This window comes from Haliaeetus leucocephalus, unplaced genomic scaffold (genome assembly GCF_000737465.1).
Source record: "Haliaeetus leucocephalus isolate CR32 unplaced genomic scaffold, Haliaeetus_leucocephalus-4.0 Scaffold636, whole genome shotgun sequence".
Lineage (NCBI taxonomy): Eukaryota > Metazoa > Chordata > Aves > Accipitriformes > Accipitridae > Haliaeetus > Haliaeetus leucocephalus.
The window spans coordinates 637,165-656,272 of record NW_010973072.1 but is presented as its reverse complement, the minus strand read 5'-3'; the positions used below and the strand labels follow the sequence as shown (position 1 = coordinate 656,272).

The 19,108-nt window shown below is 45.3% G+C and overlaps 1 protein-coding gene across 1 annotated transcript in view; it reads left to right on the top strand.

Moving 5' to 3' along the window:
* Nucleotides 1–19,108, top strand: part of AXIN1 (axin 1) — an 80,857-nt gene that overhangs the window by 39,548 nt on the left and 22,201 nt on the right. The window contains exons 4-5 of the mRNA XM_010578393.1: nucleotides 9,642–9,782; nucleotides 16,665–16,761. Of these exons, the coding sequence (XP_010576695.1) occupies nucleotides 9,642–9,782; nucleotides 16,665–16,761 (238 nt within the window). The remainder of the gene's footprint in view (nucleotides 1–9,641; nucleotides 9,783–16,664; nucleotides 16,762–19,108) is intronic.

Sequence of the window (19,108 nt, the reverse complement as noted above, 5' to 3'; positions counted from 1 at the left end):
TTGTAAAATGGAGCCCCCTTGAGTTGCATATCTTCCCCTTTCATTTCAGCTATCAGCAACACCACTGTTGTGATTTAAGGGTCCAGAAATTTATCCCTGAAAGCAATCCAGACAACGAATTGCAGTGCTGGGATTTATGCCCTCCTGAAGAGCTTCAGTGATCTAAGGAAGGGCTGAGCCCAGGCAGTCTTATTTGCCCTTTGATTCCAATGGCTCCCATTCCCCAGTATGGTCCATGTCCCTTCCCCGTCCCATGGTATCAAACACTCCAGAGGTTCCATAGGTATGTAGGAAGGAGGGGGATGGTCTGGAGTCATTGGCCAAAGCTAGATGCTTTGTTCCCATCCAAAAACTTACTCATCCTACAGGCCCTGGTCTTAAGTTACTGAGCTTGCAGAGAAATCTGCTCGTAATTCCTTTCTTGCAAGCCCTTTCTTGTTGAGCAGAAATTTTGGCAAAGGAGAGTCGAGGCACTGGAGAATCCCCAGTTCTGCCTGGTTATACCAGGCCTTCTCAGATCTTTCCTTGGAACGAGCAGGCAAGAGGAAATACTTTCCATTTCAGAGAAGCGTGGACAAACAACGTTGCTTCAGACGGAGAAGAAAAGCGGCAGACAAAGTTAGAGCGCTGAATCCTGCTAGCCAAAAGCATGCTCTTGCCTTTATTCAATCATTCCTGGAACACAGTGTTCTTATTGTATTCCTCCTCACCCTGCTCAGCGCCTCTCCTCGGGCTCAGGACTCAAAGATACCCCGACCACAATGCTGGCCGGTTTGGGGAAGTTAAAAAAAGCATCAGATGCATCTCAGAAATGGACTCTCTCCCTCTCCTGACATTAGGTAAACGTGTTTTCTGAAAACCTGGATCCCGTTAGAAAGGTTACCGCTGTCTGGAAAACAAAGTACTCACTTGCCTGGTTTAGTCATTAAGTAAATTTGTGGTTTGGTTGAGACGAAAAATAATGAAGAAAAGCTGTTGAAATCCCGGGATTAATTTGATAGTTTGCAGGCAGTGGTGTTTTCAAGTGGAGCTGCTGCCTTCTTTAGCTTATGAGCAGACCCAGGTATAAACCTGGGCTTCCATTTCTCCCCGTGCCTCAAAGGCAGGCATTTGGAAGTAATTTGTTTCACGAAGGCCCTCGCCACACAGGCAAGGGGGATGCTCTGGGCTGGAAGCCGTGTTGCGTGGGTGTCTGCACGGCCGGCCGGTGGCTGGAAAGCTGGGAGATGCTTTCGGCTGCTTACTTCATCTGTGGAGGGAGCAGCATCCTGGGCTGCAGGCAGGGTGGGAGGAAGGCACGGATGGTCACTTGCTTGGCATGATGTGGAAAGCTCTGAACGGTTGGGGGGTTTGCTGATATTTTTACATCTGCAACATGATAGTCGTATTGCCCCTTCTGGGAGGAACCATTTCCCCTGCGACTCCTTTACATCTCCCAGCTGCCTTGCCTGCCTTCCCAGGGAAGGGAGACTGTGGGGCAAAGGCAGAGGAGCCCTGCAGAGACCCCTGTAGCTCTTTGCAGAGTGTTTCCCCTGTCCACTGGCCCCAATTTTCTTGGGAGAATCACCTGGGAAAGCAGAGAGCTGGGAGCTGGCACTGCTGCATGGTATCTGAAATGGCTACTGTGTGTGTTCATCCACTTAAGCACATATATATATAAAATCACTTGCTGTATTAAACATAGATGTCATTTCAGTCTGAGAAGCCAATTAGCAGAACGGAAAGGTCTTGCCTGTCAGCCTGTTGATGAATTTTCCCCAGCTCTGAGTTTAAGCAGGGGGAAGGAGACTGCATTATCAGTCTCTGTGCCTCTCTCTGTGCTAGCAAGCCCTGTGGCTGAGGGAGAGCACATTTGGAGGGTCAGAGAGTGGAGGGAGTGGGTGAGGACTCAGGTCCCACTCATTTCAGGGGGATTTGCTGTGGGCTGTTCTCACCCAAACCCTTGGGCAGCTGGAGCACACTGGGAACGTGCTGGGACCATGGCATCCCCTGCCTGGTGATAGGAACCCGAGCTCCTGGGCATGCTGCAAGGATCATGTAGACAGGCCCTGTGATTTGAAAAGATTTGTATTTATTTTAATGCACATCGTGACCTTAAAGCACATCGGTGCTTCTGTTCTGACATTCCTCCTTGTGCATGTGATCCTGGGCAGGACCTCTCTGTTCTGGGTGTCAGGAGGATTTGGTCCTCGGGGCCAAGGTCCTCTCACTGCGTTCAGGATGCATTTTGATGTCAGTCACAAATTTAATTATTAAGGCAACTTTTTCTGGCAACGTGTATGGATGTTCAGCACATCCCTGTACGAGCTTGATTCTGTCTCTTTCAATAAAATGTTAAAAATAATTCTTCTATGGTGTATTGTCTGACAGAGGCCATGACATGGAGGGAAATGTGGCTTATGGGTGGGAGCAATGTATGCTCGATATCCAGAATGCACACAGGAGATTTTGGGTTTGCCCCAGTTTTGTAGCTTCGTAAGTCACTACAGAGGCTTTTGAATGACTGATGGAGCCAGGCTGCTCCAAAGCAGTAAGGCTCTTGTTCAATCACAATTAATGCAGTCAAATATCCTGCATATTTTACAGAAAATGTCCATATTTAATGTCAATGGCTATGGATTCATATTAATCGTGTCATCATTCAAAAAAAACAAACAAAAAACCCCTATGTTATGGTATAATTTCAGACCAATATGTTGAAATGAATCTAAGCAGATACCTGTTGTTGTTAGATATGGAACAAAATGTTCTGCGACGTTCACTTTATTTCAGGAAGATGATCCAAGCATCCTGTTAATTGATGTGCAGGCGTTATGTTGCCCATATTTTCTCTTATTTTAATTCATTTCTTGTGCATTGAGCCATTAAATAAATGAGGGGTTTGGTCTTATTCTAGGAAAGATGTGCACTGTTTTTAGGAGGGACTTGACTTTGTTGTGTGTCAAAATTGGGTTTTTACGGTTTTGATTTTAAATCTGTGACTAGTGGACAAAATACAGTATTACACTGGGGTGATGAATGAGCACAGCCTTGCCTCTGTTGGGAAGGAGGAGCTGGGAGGGCTGATTTGTAGATGCAGAATCAGATGAAATCTTGAGGGACTCGTTCTGCAGTTTCCTTGGAACACAGTGGTTGCATCCTGTTGTCTGAAGGCGGTTAGGGTGGCGATAGGGCAATACAGCCACAATATTTAGCCTATCTAGTCTTTATTTGCCTCCTAAAGCAAACCATTTATTTCCTGTATTTCAGCTTCCTTCCTAGATTCTGACAAATTCTAAACCACTTTTCTCACCCACCTTGCTGTATCCTTGATCTAAATTATTGGTTTCAATTAACGCATCTTCTGTACCTTAGTCCTGCCTGAGAAGTAGTGTGTCCTTGGTAAATGCAGAGGAGTGAGAAATTGGAAACTCAGACTGGTAGATCTTGGATTTAGCTTTTGTAACTGTACTTTAATACTTCACAATAATTACTGAAGCTCACCATAAAATAATCTTCCACGTAGTCCTAAAATGGAATTGAATGCCTTAGAATAAAAGAGAAGAAGGGCCTTTATCTGTACTTTTAGTTACGTTTTTATTTATTTCCCTTCTTCCTCCAGCGTGGGAGGATGAATAAGCGCAGAAGAAGATACAGATTTGCAAAGGCAAGGAGTGCTAAAGAGCGTCGGTTTTTTATCAGCTTTTAAAAGCCAGACTGTAATCATAAATTCCCTGATAGCTGGAGCATGCAGAAGTCGTCTTTAAGCCTACAAGTGACAGGCTGCTGTTGCTTTTCAAACTTCAGATTTCATTTTTTTGTAAGACACAACTTTGATCTGGTTCCTTTGTAATGCTCTGCAGAGTGCCGGGGCCGCTGCGCTCGCCGGCTGCAGGGCTGGAAGTGAACTTTCTTGGCAAGAGCCATCTGGAGACCTCAAAGAACAGATTAACTTGTCCAGAATTGATGTGATCTTTGAAGAAGCTGCCCTTGCCTAGAACACATGTGATTATCTTGACATTGGCAGTGATAAAGTTAAGATGCACAGCAGTATCTGAGTACCTGGAGTAATTGGCAAGAGTTTTAAGTGCAGCAACCCCGAGGATCTGCAATCAAATTATCAGCTAATTCCCCAATTTTAACCTCTTGAGCAGACTTGGTGTCTTTAGTGCAGGTTAAATCCAGTCAGGAGTAAAGGTTTCAGCTTTGCATCTTCATAGACGTTTTGTTCTTAGCTCCAAGAATTGGTGATGATGTATTGGGGGATGCTGTGAATGCTTTAGGACATTTCTAATAGTTTTATACCCAGTATGGTGCAACTTTTGTGATGGATGTTGGTACCATGGATTGGAAACGGAGACTTTTCTGTTCAGGTGGTAGATTAATGTAATCTAGTAAATCAGACTTCTTGGTGGATGCTGTTCTAATCCCTTGTTAAAGGTGACCCTGCTGCTGGGACACTCTTGTCAGCACATGCTATTTAAATATGCTGAAGGGATTTGCTTTGGCTCGTACATCATAAGCTAACGTGCACCTTTTAATTTGATTGACTGGTTGTGATAATGAAATGTGGTATTGCATGAAGGATGTGACAGTCACCCGCTTGTTGGTAGGTGTATGTATGGGAAGTAAGAGAGCTCTGCTTGTGTCTGGCCAGCCAGAGACTCAGCGAGCTGTCATTTTGGAAGCTTTTTTTTTTTCCTTGGATGGAAGTACATAACTTTTTAAATGGAAAAATTAATTTTTTCACACTGAATAAATGGGACATGTGAAAATAATGAGCTGCAAGGATGTCTCAGCATTAGACTGCATCCTCCCAATCACAAAGGCAAAATGACCAGAGACACCAAATAAGAGTAGTGCTTAGTGCTGGTTTCCTCCTGCAAATGTAGTTCTGGAAATAGTCATCTTCAAAAACACAGTCCTGTAAAAGTTTGAACTGAGTTGGCAGAAGTTGGTGTGAAAAAGCAGGGTGGGAGCACAGAGACTCAGTAACTAGGTCTCATTGAGTTGCAGCCCTGGTTTGTGGTCTCTGGGCACCATCCCTCAGCTCAAACACCACCCACCAAAAGAGGAAAGGTGGAATTGTCCTGCCACGAGGTTCCTCGCTGCTGTGCAGGAGGGAGGATATCGCAGCTGCTCGACCTGCCATCAGCTGTGGTGAGAGATCTTGAGTTTCTGCGGAGCCCGTTTTGGGGTGTCCTTCTCTGGGACTTGCCAACATCCCCACATCTCCTGCAGCTCAGCTTTCCAAGGCAACTCATGCAGTTTGGGTGATTATCAGCTGCCTCATGGCTCAAGCTGTCTAGAAAATGGGATATCTCCCATGTCATAAAAATTCAGTGCTAGAGCTGGAGGAGATGGTAGCAATGAAAACTGATGAATCTGATGAGCTTCCCTGTTAGACTGGGAGTTGCTCCAGCTACACTGGAACTGCTAGCAGACTTAGGAAGACCATGTCTCTCAGACCTGCAAATAGAGAGTTGTGCAACCTATTCCCTCCAGTGAAAATTTAAATTCTACAGAAATCAGTTGCCTAGAGGCCTTTCATCTCCAAGGAAGTTTCCTTCTTGCCTTAGTTTCCCGCCCCCTGCCCCGGGCTTGATGAAGCGCATCAGTGAAGGAGGTACGTAACTGTTGAGAACTGAAGGGAGTGCCATGTGGATTTGGCTTTGTAAGCAGGATCCGTGAGATCTTGCTCCCACTGTGGATGCTGAAGGTGATGCAGTTCTTCTCCAGAGCATGCCAGCCCTATGTTTTTCACACAGAGCAAGGAGTGGCATGTTTGGCAAAAACTGGGGACTTTGCATCTTTGATTTAAAATTGAAATAGCCATCAGGTGAAGCTCTGTGAAGGAGACTGGGGATCCCAGGCTGGAAGGAAAAGGGTGCCCTTAGGGAGTCGCGATGCAGTGGGAACTCCAGCTAGGGCAAGAGGACTCAAGAGGACCTCATCTCTCTTCTCACTTACATTGAAGCTCCAAGATCTGACAGTGCTAATATTCAAAGTGCTGTGTGCTGATCTTGGTTGGAGGAGTGGAAGATTTGGGGATGGGATGCAGCCAAGACAACATGCAAAATAAATTCTTAACAGGTAGAAGGAAGCCCTAAGGAGATGCTTGCTGCTTTTCTGCAACAGTTTTGGCCCTTGTCAGCATTACCAGAATTTACAGTGATCAGTGGAGGGCTTTATGCAAAGAAAAGGCAGCTGGTCAGGTTGACTTACTTGGGTCGCTGTGATCTCTATTATAATTGTTCCCTATGTGATTATTTTGAGGGTTGAGCAACTGAGAGCTGCAGAAGAGACGTGCAGCTTTATTTCTGCGATGTGTGAAATGTTTTGTGTTCATTTCAAAAACGTTCATTGCTCTTTTTGTCTAAAAAAATAAAATAAAATTCCAGAAGTCTGCAGGAATTGTTGTGAAGTCTTAACTTTAAATGCTCACCTTTCCTTTTATCACCCTTATCAGCACATAGAGCTTGGTATGTGAGGTTTTTCGCTGACATTTCAAATCACTCTGAGTGTGCCTGTATCCCTTTTAAAGCAGCCTCCCCTCCCAGATCAGAAGTGACCAGGTTTTTTTGTTAGACTCCATGTTCCTTTAATGTTTTCCTCCTAATAGATGTTGAAAGTGTTCTTCAGAGGCACGGCACAGAACATTCAAATAGTGATATGAGCCAGCTGAAAAGAGTTGTCAGGGAGAGGGAACATTAGGAGAAGGATTGAATACAGATGGATTCCTCAAAAGTAATGTAACCTGTTATGATTGCTTTGAAATCCTATACCCTTTCCCTCTACTTACGCTTACTGAAAGTTTACATTTGCATTGATGTATTAGAGGCAGAGCTAAAATGGAAGTAATCCCTGTTGTATACATGCTTAAGTGTGTAATTTTAGCTAAATACAACAGTTGTGACCAAACTCTTTCCTGCATCCTCAGTGGGAAGCCCACAGCCATGGAGTGCTGCAGGAGAGCCTGTCCATCCTGACTCCTCTGGAGGGGCCAGGGACCACCCAGCATCCATCTGCTCTCTCTTGGTTCCTTCAGCCATCTCAGATCCATACCCAACAAACTCTTCAGATGCTCTCTGCTGCTGTGTCTTTGTATCAGCAGACACAAAGGAGAAATTGATTGATCTGTGCATTTTATTCTATATATCATAGTGCTTTCTTAATATACTGCTAGAATAATCCATGCCTTTTCCAGAGTGTCCTGGCAGAAGGTCCACTAGAAGTCGGTGCTATATTTTAATTGGGTTATCCAAAAAGCATCCTCTCTTTGCCTGCAGGGAAGGCCTGAGCTATCCATCATTCCTGCCTCAATTTAAGAGGTTGTATCAGCCTCCATCACGCAACTGTCATATCGGATTTGACAGGAGCGTTGCACTGCACAGTGCTTCTTTAATGTTCAGAACTGACCATTATGCAAGGGGAGAACTGATGAAGGGGGGCGGGTAAGGTTTTCACTTATTATACCTTGCTTTTTAGGGTGAACTTGTTCAATTTATTTCCAGCCTTAAATATTTGCCCTAGAAAGCTGTTCTGAAATCTGATAGAATATAGAAATAAGGTTGCTCTGGTGCACGTTTACAGCGACAGAGAGAAAGTTTGTGTGCTAGATGTCCGTGGTGACTCGCCATCCCAAGGGGCCCGTAAGCATTTGTATCCAACTGACTATTGCACCCGAGCATGGAGAAACCTCACAAGGCTCCCTTTTCCTCAAACAGTCGTGAAAAACCTCAGCTCACTCAGTTTTGAATGCTCTTTGCACCACTCTGCAACTACACTGAGCTTCAACATCCAAGGAGAAATAGCTTGCAGTTTTTCTTGGTTTGTGGCAAGCAAAATATTAGTTTTCTCTTTGTGATAATAGGAGAGTAATTTGTTTCTAACTGACCCCATAATGGACCTAAACCAATATGATTTTTCTTAGTGACCAGTGAACATCTACAACCCCTTGTATTACAAGGGAAATTGGTTCTGTGTCCAGGAGCAGAAGGGCAGGGTGAATAGGAGCTATACGAGCAGTGTGTTAGCTGAAGGCTATAGCCCTGTTGAATTCAGGTTTTAAAATACTTTGGTAATGCTTCCATCCTTGTACACCAAGTACCATACTATACATAAATCATTCTGAAAACCTCCACCTTAAATGGGTTGTCTGCTAGTCCCAGTTCATATAGTGGCTGTCCTGCACTTACACTCTATACAAATATGCAGAAACTGCCAACTTTTCCCTTTGATGGTGTCTTCTTCACATCCGGTCCTTCCATCTGTGCATTTCTCATGGGTTTCCTTGTCTTGTCTAAATGTAAACTCATCAGGGCAGGGACTGTTTTCTGTTGTCTGTAGGACTTTGACCACTGCAGTACAGCCAGAAAAGCTTTTCATGACAGAACAGGGAAGCACAAATTGCATGATGTGTCCTCCTTGGAGGTGTTTGCTCAAGGTCCATTGCAAGCCGCATCAACTAGGCACCAGTTACTGAGTTACTAAATAAAAGATCATGCTGATGAGCTTCATGATCTGAATTAAAATGGAACTCTGATTTTCAGAGCTGGTTACAGAGCTTGAAAAACCCAGGAATTCTTCAACTTCAAGATATCTTACAAATGCTGCTCTTCATGCAGAGGGGTAGGCAGGGAGAGCGGGGGATTAAGTGATGCTGTGTTGGTGCGTTGGTGTGAACCTTTCAGCTTGTTCTTCCTTCTGGCAAATTGCAAAATTACTTGCAGGATGCCTGCATGGCCTGACTGTCCTGCGGTGTAGCAGAGCTGGGGGCACGTTGGCAGCAGTAGCTTTTCTATGCCAGTGGCAGAGTTGGCATGAAGGAGCTCTTGCCTGCTTGTTTCACAGGCTGCTTCACCGTTAATGCAGGTCTCCTCATGAGCAAGGAACTTGATTCCCAAGTTAGTTCACGCAGGCGGTCTCTCTACCTGTAATTTTGTTGAAGAGAAGGAGGTTGGCCTACTTGCACGTGTACTTGAATAACCTGTCTGCAGGACAAGGCATGTGGTTGTGTACAAACTAGCCTCCATAGATCCCTGAACAGATTGTCCGTTGGAAAAGCCGGTGTGATTAGATGGTCCTTCCTGGTGGAATTTGCAAGTGTTTGATGTACCCAAGTGTGCCATTTGAGGTCGGCTTTAGGTAGTGTGTTGTAAGCAACAGCAATTTCTTGCTTTAACTCCCTCCCTTGGCAAACATGTTGGAGTAAAGAGGGATGTAAAAGCAAGTATAGAATGGGTGAGCCGTGCTACACATCCCTTACCATTGGAAGAGTAGAAGCTTGTTTTGACTGAGAAAAATGCTGTCTTATTATCTGTGTATTGGTTTTAGATGTCCTGCCTTGCTCATAGAATGACAATGCTAAGCAGTTAGCCCGTGGGCACCATAAATCCTGATGGGAACTGGACTTCTTCCATATAGTCTTGTTCCCTCCCTTCTTCCTCTCCAACAGTATCATCTTCATTACTCCATGAATTCCCTTTTGCTTCCAGTTATGAGTCAAATTGTTCATGGTTCTATCAGTGCAGCTTAGTATGAACACAGCTTATTCTGTAGCCTGTCACCGATGCTGGGGCTCCTGGCAGAGTCCTTCTGCCTAGTGATGCAGAGTATGGTCAAGGTTGTGTCCTAATTTGACTCTCTCATTTTTCTTGCAGGCATGGGTCATGGAGAGAGCCTGTTAACCCTTACTATGTCAACACAGGCTATGCTTTGGCACCAGCGACCAGTGCCAATGACAGTGAGCAGCAGAGCATGTCCAGTGATGCCGATACGATGTCACTGACAGACAGCAGTGTGTAAGTAACTCCAATCTTGGGTGGGACAGTAAGTGATACAACAGCATGTTTGTTTCGTTAGCAGTGGTGCTGCTGTTATGTTGGTCTGGGGGAGGCTTTGCCACAGCTGGTGTTGGGGGGAATATTTGACTAGACCAAGGTCATGATCATTCCTGCTTTCTTTTCAAGCGGGGTTGTTTTGTCACTGTGCAGGCTACTCAGCCTTACCAGTCTTGGGAACGTTTGCAACATAAAATATTTTGAGTGAACTAAAATAAATCGTGCTCGGTCAGAGTTCCTGCAGTGTTTCTTGCCAGATGCAAGAAGCATTGGAAATGTTGGATGGCTTTGTAGTAAGTGATTTGAGATATAGTATCTTCTGAATGTCAGACAGACCTTTCTACTTACCTGGGCACTTCTCCTCTTGAGTTTTTTTCTGCCAAACTGTGTTCAGTCTGCGCTTGCTCTTCAGTAGGATTGGTGACTGACCAGTTCTAGTTTATGTCTGGTGGCCACTGCACTTTAACACAACTTGTACCAATAAGCCCCCGCCAAATCTTTTCTGCTTTTTTCTAGTTCTGACCCTCTTGATAGCACCCTGTATCTCACCCATGAGGTACGTTCCTTAAAGATGGTCTAAAAAGGGAGAAAAAAAGGGGTTATGAGATTTTTTTGTGACTGCATCTCTGTGATGGTAAAAAAGGATTTGGAGGAAAATATTCAATGTTTGGTCTGTTTTTCAGTAGTGCAAATGCAAAGTGTCTTTCTGTAGAGCAGAAACCCTTTGATTCTTCAAGCGAAAGATGACAGGTTTACAGAATTAGGAGAGGGTTTTATTAACGGCAGTGCTGTAAACACAAAGTCCTCCAAGAGGCTCGTTTAGTGTCACTGTGAATGTCAGGAGCTGTCAGACCTTGTTGGAGAAACTTTCCAGCCTGTGTCACGGATGTTGTTAATGGGTGGTGCATGAATGCGTGACATGTAAGGGGGCTTCTGTGTCTGCTGTGGTGGCTCTATGCGAGCTGGTAGCATGCTTGTCTCTGACTCCATGGAGGCTTGGAGCCGTTTAGGACCAGCTATTGAGTCCCCTCTGCTCCCTGGCACCAGCTCCTTACACCTTATTCATGTCATGTTGCAAAATGGAGGAGGCAGACCTTGGCCAAAGGGGCATGGGAGGCAGAGGATGCCCCTGGGACAGAAAGCTGTAGAGGACCACTAATTAAAGGCTCCGTTTGATACAATTCCAGCTGCTTTGCCACATCCTTCTGCGATTCTTCATATTCATCAGTTTATATGGAGGAGCACTCTGAAGCTAGCAGGGGTCATGTAACTTCTTGTTATCAGGAGAGACAGATGTAAGAACTCTTCAAAATTAATTAGCTTTTAGCACTTCCTTTTTCACTGGTCCAGCAGGCTCACGGGGTTGCACTGATGGTTATACCTGCAATAAGTTGTGATCATTTATGCCAGAGTTCTTAACCCTCCTAATTTTTATTGCAGTTGCCATAATTTATTTCTTTCACAGGCAGAATAATTTCTGTTTGACCATCCTATGCATTCTTTTTTCTTTGCTCCTTTTTCCTTTAGGCATTTTATCCCTCCTATGCCCACCATAGGCTGCTTCTAGGACTTTAATTACCACTTATATGTGTGCTGCCTTCTGCTAATAACTAACCCAATCTCAGTGGTTCATTTTAAGTAAGTTTCAAAAATCATAAGGGTGAACCTGTGATCTTTCTTTCTGTACATTTTAAACTGGATGCATGCAGATTGATCCCCAAATTGGGATTCTGGACGTGCAGCCTTGACCTTTGGCTTACAAAGAATCTGTCTGTTTTCAGCACTTGCTCTTCATTACATGCTTTAGAACTCCAGTACCAGGTTTTGTTCGTTTTTTACATGGCATTGCTGAACCTATCTGCCTCCTGAGTTTCAAAGGAATTTTTGCAGAATTGCTCAAGGCAGCAAAAATGAAGAACAACCAGACGCAAGTTAAAGAAGGGACTCCTGCTGCTTGACAAGACTTGCATGTCTCAGTGCTTTGAATTTAGGCCTCCTCTGAGGAAAATGGCAATAAAAGCCTCGTTTGCTGATGAGCGAGGTTCTTCCCTATGTGTGCTGTTTACATACAGCAGTCAAGCTCAATAAGGAAGAAATGTGGTTTCTGCTCCAAGGCAGCACATGAACGGGGTGTGATCCCAAGGCAGAAACCTCGGTGACCCTCCATCATAGGAGAATGTGTCCAGACAATCAGGATGCAAACGTCAGCTAATTGAGGAGTGCTAATAAACCAGGAAAGCAGGCGGGTGCGCAGAGAGCATGGCTTGATGCAAGGCATGCTCTTGCAGTGTTGGCCAACTCAAGTTGGTGGAGAAGGCAGACACACTGAGCGGTTGCTTGTACTCCGATGTATTGCAGTTGTCACCAGCTCCCTTCCAAGCTTTGATATTGTATTGATCATGGCAAAGTGGGTTTTGGATTTGGCTGCGTGCACAGCCCAGCTATGCAAAGCCATTAGCAAGGACCTGGGTGATGCTCTGGCCATCTGGCCTCTTGAGCTGGGGTGAAAGGAGGCAGGCACAGGCTTTTCAGGAGCGCCCAGCTCACTAAAGTGTTTTTAAAAGTCACTTTTGTGGTACCAGCTACAAGCACCCTTGCCTAAAAGACAAACTTTCAACAGGATGTCTTTGCAAGCAGTGGTAAATATTATTGTAATGGGTTGAATTTATATAACGAATATGTTATCAGTCCCTGTTGTTCGAGGAGTTTGCCTTTTGAGTGGCTTAAAAAACATTGCTCTTAAATGCCTGCACTCCGCTGATTATTTTTCAGTCTTCCTGTGTCATAGGAATTCCTCTGCCCTTGTAGGCAAAACAGCTCCAGTCCTCTCTGCTGAAACCTGTTTTTATAATCGGCATGGCAGCTGTGTTGTTTTAGCTGGTTTGTGTGGAGGCAAGGTCTGGAGAGGACACGCTGAAAGGCTCCGGCGAGCGCTGGCCCAGCAAGCTTGCCATGGCCACAGGTGGGGCTGAGTCGCTCGCCGCTGGTGTTCAGCGGTGGGTCAGTGGTAGGTCGGGGCTTTGGGGCTCTGCCTCCGGCCCTGGGCTGCTCGGAGCCTGCTCCAGGCTTGCAGCAGCATTGACAGTGCAGTCCTGAACTGCTCTTGCTGTCTTGAATAACCCCCGCATATGGATAGCATCTTTCCGAAGTGGAGGAGACAGCCTCTGGGTGGGAGGGGTTGTCACAACAGAGATGCTCAGGGGAAATTAAGGCAAATCTGGGTAGGAAGGCAACAGGCAGAAGCTGAAATGCATTAAATTGCCATGTAATGTTCTAATTCAGATGCAGAAACGCCTTAGGTCCATATCTTTCTTTTCTTTATTTCTGCAAGAGCTTACATGGATAAACAAGAATAATGTCTCCTCTTTAGCACAGTGTTGTTGGTCCAACTAAACAACAATACTCCTTCCTCTGGATCTTATCAAGTGTCTGGTTTATCTTGGTTGGGAGACAGCTTCGCCTTACCCCAGGCGCTTGGGAAGCCCTCAGTGCAGGGTGGGCTTGCCCGGAGGGATGCTCATTCTTCCCCAGTTCCAGTCAAACCTGCTCCACAGTAAGGATGGCCATTCCCTGGAGTAAAGGGGTTTAGGACAGTGGTTACTCCTTCAAAAAAACGTGAGGCTTAAATATTATTCCTCGGGTGACTGGCCTTTGGCCAAAATGCCTGGCGATTTTCCCATCGTGCTTCTTAATGTGAGAAAGGTCTTTTGGTGACAGTGGTGCTTTGATAAGAGTAATTGCTAGAAAATATCAGTTTTGCTGTGGATTTGTTTCCTGTCTTCCCTATGGCCAGTGATCCAGAATGACCTTGAGTTCTGCTATATTTAAACAAGTTTAACAGCTTTTTAATTTAAAAGATCCCAAATGGTGATTTCCAACTTGTTAGGGTTAATGGTTGGATTTGGAGGTTGTCTATGGAGAAGCAAAGACAGCCCTTGTTAGAAGAGTCCAGCTGCAGAGCCACAGCAAAACCTCCCCGCTCACCAAAGGCTCTTGCAGGTTGATTCAGAGAGGAGAGGAAGCCGCCGTGTTTCCCCAATAGCAAACCAATTGCATTATCATTAAATAAACAATAGAAATACTCTAGCCCCCCAACCCCCTTGCATTTCAGCACAAAGCTTTCTGGTGCTAAAGAAAATCACGTGATGAAACAGGGGAAAACAGTTTGGGAAAGTTTTATTTGAAAAGTAGATGTGCTCTAAAAAAGTTTTGATTTTTATATATATATATATATATATATATATTATTTCTCTATCTATTGAAAATATCTCAAAGCAAGCTACCTGACAAAAGGAAAACAAAAGTACGGTATTGGTTTTCCTTGCTTTCCCCCCATCTATTGAATGAGGTTTTGTTGGGATAAAATTAAAGTGCTTATCTTTGAATTTGCTTCCTCTGGTTGAGTTGGCAGAGTACATTGAACGAAGGAATGTTCCAAGTTCAGAGGTGGCATTGGGGAATCTAGTTAAAATGACATCAAAGGCAGCACAGCGGGGCTGAACATGTGTTTGAAGCCGGATAGATTAGAGGCCATTATCAGCCTTTCGCTACTGTGCTGGGAACAAAAGTCGCTCTTTCCGCTGGGACTGCTGCTGGGGAGAATTAAAAAAAAGAGAGAGAAAGAAAGAAAAATTGCACCTTCTAATATAATACCGCTTTTCCCGTGAACGGCCGTGCGGCTTTAGCGTGCGAGTTGTGTTCTGGCGCCTGGGTTTTGTGCAGCGGTTAAGCTGAAATGTTGTCTATTGATGCCAACCAGCGATATAATCCCCCAGAATTTTTTTTTTCCCTGTAAAAATTGCCAGTTGTTTTGTTGCCATCCAGTCTCAAAAAAATCACATCGTGATGCAATGAAACTCCTTAACCGTTGTGACTCTTAAGTTATTTTTCAAATGGAGGTTCGTCATTAAAGAAAATGAAGCCACCTAATGAAAGCTATCGTAATCGCCTGTCGGTATAGCAACGCTTGGGGAAATTGCTCTGCTCCCATAACGTGTCACTGCCGGGCGCAGCAGAGGTGATGCTCCCAGACGTGCTCTTCCTCCTCCCGCATTACCTGCAGCCACTAGCCAGAGCTGTAATTAGCCTGGCTAATTTTCTGTTCTCTCATTTGTCTTCCTACTAAAAAGCACTTGTCATTAATCATGGGTTTTATTTTATTTTAATGGTGTTTAATTTTGAATGCCTGGGTTACTGCATGAAATTGCATTCTTCTGATGTAATTTGGTGGCGATTCTGCCTGCACCCAGATTTCCAGGGAGCCAGCGGGGCAGCAGGCATGATGGAAATGGGAGAGCTGATGGTGACCATCCTTGCACAGGCTGGTGCTTGTAACTCGGGAGGTTTGCAGGCAAAGCACGGCAGTAAATTGTGTTTCCCTTGCCAAACGGCATCTCGACTTTAAAAATCTGCTGGTTAAACTGTTTGGTTTATGTTCTCGAGAAGCAGCTGTGCTTGGCAATTGGGGAGGGGAGTAGGTGCTAAGTACATTTTGCTTGTGCAAACATCTCGTTGTTGTGAGATGTGTTGGGACTGGCTCGTTTGCACTGCTCAGAGTGGTGTGGGGTTGAAAGGAGGCAGTGCGTGTGCATGGAAGTTATTTGGTACTTCGGACAAACCAAATCCCTCCATTCATTTCCACCCGTTTCTGTGGCATTGCACAGCCTTCCCAAGCGGTTACTTTTACTGAATCAGGGAAATGTGTAAAATAAAAAAGGGAAGCTCCAAACTGCCAAGCTCCAGGCTGGCATTTGTTTTTGCATTCATTGATTTTTCTCAAAATAACCCAGTGTCACCAGGAGATGGGCCCATGTCCTGATCTTGTAACTGGGCTCCGCTTCACTCGCATTCTCCTCGTCCCTGGGTGTAAGCAGGGTGGTCGCAATGGTGAGAACAAAAATGCGTTTCCTTTCTTCTCCTGAAGTCATACTCAGCCCGTGGTGCTTTGCCATTAGGGGTGGTTAGCAAAGCCTGGTGCTTCTGCCCCCCCTGGCACCCTGTCGCTGGGACCCACGTGCACCCAGGCCTCCATCTTTGCAGAAGGGCTGCGTGCGGCTTGGCAGAGCAGGTCTGCCCCGTCCCCCAGCTCGCGGCAGAGCCACAGACCCGCTCCCAGTCTGTCAGGATCAAGGATCGTTGCCACCGCTGTCTCCTCCCTCTGTGGAGACCTCAGTCAACAGCTTTTTTAGGAAGGGCGCAAACCTGAGCAGAGCTGGTTCACTTGGGTGTTGCTGCCCATGGCTTCCCTCCCTAATCTTGTCCGGCCTCCTCTGGCGAGAGGGCTAGGTAACTCCAGTATCAAGCCCATGACTCCTGACTGAGCTAGAGACCGTCTTAAGAGCAGCAGAGCCTACCCTTTGCTTTGATAAGCCATTTGAGAAGTTGTCACGCTCTCTTAAAAATATATACCTTGTTCCCTGACTGAGTTCCCCTTGGTGTAGATGCTCACTGAGCTCCCACTCCTCCCCCTCCTAGCCTGCCCTGTGGTTTACTGTGTACATTACAGGCTCTTTTATAGAAAGCAACCAACTATAAAAGGTACCAGGATGTGGTCCAAGTCCTTCTCCCTGCCCTCTGCCTAGGGCAGCAGTCGCAGGAGCCCTGCCTCGCTCTGCTCCTGGTAGATGCCATGTAAGTCCCTCTGGCATTAGAGCATTTGCTGGTGTGGAGACCTGGGCGAGCATCATTCCCCACACGGGTTCTGTGCATGCCATGGGCATGCAAAGCCTTTCTCAAAAGTAAAGGGGTTTCCTCCCTGCCGCTCTGCAGTGGTAAGGCTTAAACTAACGTCGTGTATCAGAGAAAGGCACTAAAGCAGGGCATGTTGTTGTTTTATTCCGGCAGAGATGGGATCCCACCATACAGACTCCGCAAGCAGCATCGCAGAGAGATGCAAGAAAGTGCCAAAGCAAATGGACGTGTGCCACTACCTCACATTCCTGTAAGTAGCACTATCTCCTTCCCCAGAGGTAAATATGCAAAATATGTGAGATCTCTAGCGTACAGTTGCTCTGCTTGCTCGAGTTTAACCCCCCTTAGCGCTGTATTCATTTGGGGATGTTTTAAGACAGAAATCCATGTGCTAAGAAAGGGCTTGGTAGCCTTCTGCCAAACTCATCATCCAGGGCTGCCCAAAACACATTTTTTTTCTAAACCGTTCAGTCAGTAGCCGGTTGTTTCTCCTAGATGAGAATGGAAGCTCTGGCTAGCATCTACCTGCAAGCAGGTTACGTGCCCTCAGGTGAGCTGGAGGTGTTTGTGGAAGGTGTAGGAGGCCATTGGATAGGAAGGCTGATGTAGCTCTCAGCCAAGGTCAGCTGGGGAGAAATGCAACTGTCCCGAGCGGTATTTCTGCACTGGGCAGCCAAAGGGAGCTGTAACCTGTTCTCAAGGACTCGGCAAAGCCTGCCTGGGGATACGAGGCAGGAGAGCAAAGACGGTGCAGGCATAAGTATTTCATTTGTCTGATACTGTCTCCCTGGTTGCTCCAGGTAAGCAAAGAGCTTTTGGAAGATGAGCATAACTGCTAGGGATCTGCAGCACCATCTGCAGCTCTGCTTATTATTATTTTCCTCTTGTGAGAAGTTACAGGTGACATTTAATATCTAGCAGGGAATAAAGGTACTTCTTTCCCCTTTGGACAGCTGGACTCCAGCACAAATCAAACGGGGAGAAAAAAAGCCTCCATCTGCTTTTTCCAGAAGTGCCTTCAAACTTGACGCAGCTGTTCTCATCCTGCCTGCTCAAAGCAGCACAATACCAGCAGAAATACACCCTTGTTTTAATCTGATTTAAAAAAAAACCAAAAAACAAAAAAAACCCAACCCCACCACTCTTTGTTTTGCCTTTTAAATTAGATTATTTTCCTTAGATTTAAGAGGGTCTCCTGTGCTTTGATCACTGGGTTGACAATAAAAGCCCTGGCTGCGGACGCTCACTAGCCATCCTTGCTCAGTCACCTCTCTTTTCACACAGTTGCTTTCACAGTGTGGTCGCTGTTGAAAAGGCTGGCTGGGTGCCTTTTTATTTCACTTGATGCCGATTTTACTGTAAGCATGGCTTTGTTAGAGTTGAAGTTTGAAAGCTTGGCCTTTATTTTTTGTTGTTGTTGTTGCTGTTCCCCAACAGTGGGAACTACTGAGTGAATATTCTCTGACTTCAAAGCTTGTCAGTGGCTTTACCTTTTGGATAAAAATAATAGTGGCTTTCTGTTGATCGTGTGCACTGGCAAGGCCTCAATGAACTGCAGGTTATAAACTCAGAGTATGGAGCATTAAATATGTATAGTGAGCTCTGCTTTAACGAACTTCCATCTGCCAAACATTTCTTTTGTTGAACTGAATAAGTGTCATTCCAGCAGCAGTTCCTTGCAGGCTAATTAGTTTTACTTAGCATTAAATTTTATCGACCTTTTTGGAACCCAGTTAAAAAGGGGGGGGGGGGGGGGCAGGGGGCGGGAACAAGGTTTAAATTGGCCACCTGCTGCTTATAAATTTTTATATTATCCTACTTATCTACACAGTCTTTTAGAATTACATATTCCTCTTAAACTACACACAGACGCTTCACAAGGATTTTTCTGTGAAACATCCGCTGTTCCCATTAGGTTCTGCACTGTAATTTAAGTCCCAGGGAAAAAGGCATCTTGACGCATATTTATATGAGCAGGGGACTGAGAAGTCGAGTTAGTTCTAGTCTTTCTCCAGGGAATAAAAGTTTAGTTCAGACACTCTGGCACCTCCTGCCAGCCAATTACTGACACAGAATTGGCATCGACTTCAGAGAGGCACTGCTCTGCCCTCACTTATCAATCAGCCAAGAAAGGAGAAGGTAATTAGACAATATGTTTTGACAACACCAGTGTGAAATGTTATAAAGTTAGTCTTTTAAAATCACCTCTAACTGCACGCTTATTGAATTAAACGTCCCCAATTAGCAAGAAGCCATGCAAATGTTTCTTCAAGTGTTGCTTTCCAAAGCTGGTGGTTAAGGCTATCTCGCAGCCTGAGGCTAAAGCAGTCTCCATCAGCTGCCTGGACCTGGTCGTTAGCATGCTTTTCAATGTGTAGCAATGACTAAATGGCAACCTTTGAGTGAAGGTCTTTATGAACTCATATCTAACCAGTGTAGCCAGAGTCCTTACTGATAGTGCTTGCAGAATGCATGGTATGTTTTCCTAGTGATAGTAGAAAACCTCCTACTTCCGAAAAGTCATTTCAGAAGTCCTTTAGAGACCTTACCGTTCCCTTACAAATGAGTTATGGGGCTATTATGCAAAATTCTGAAAG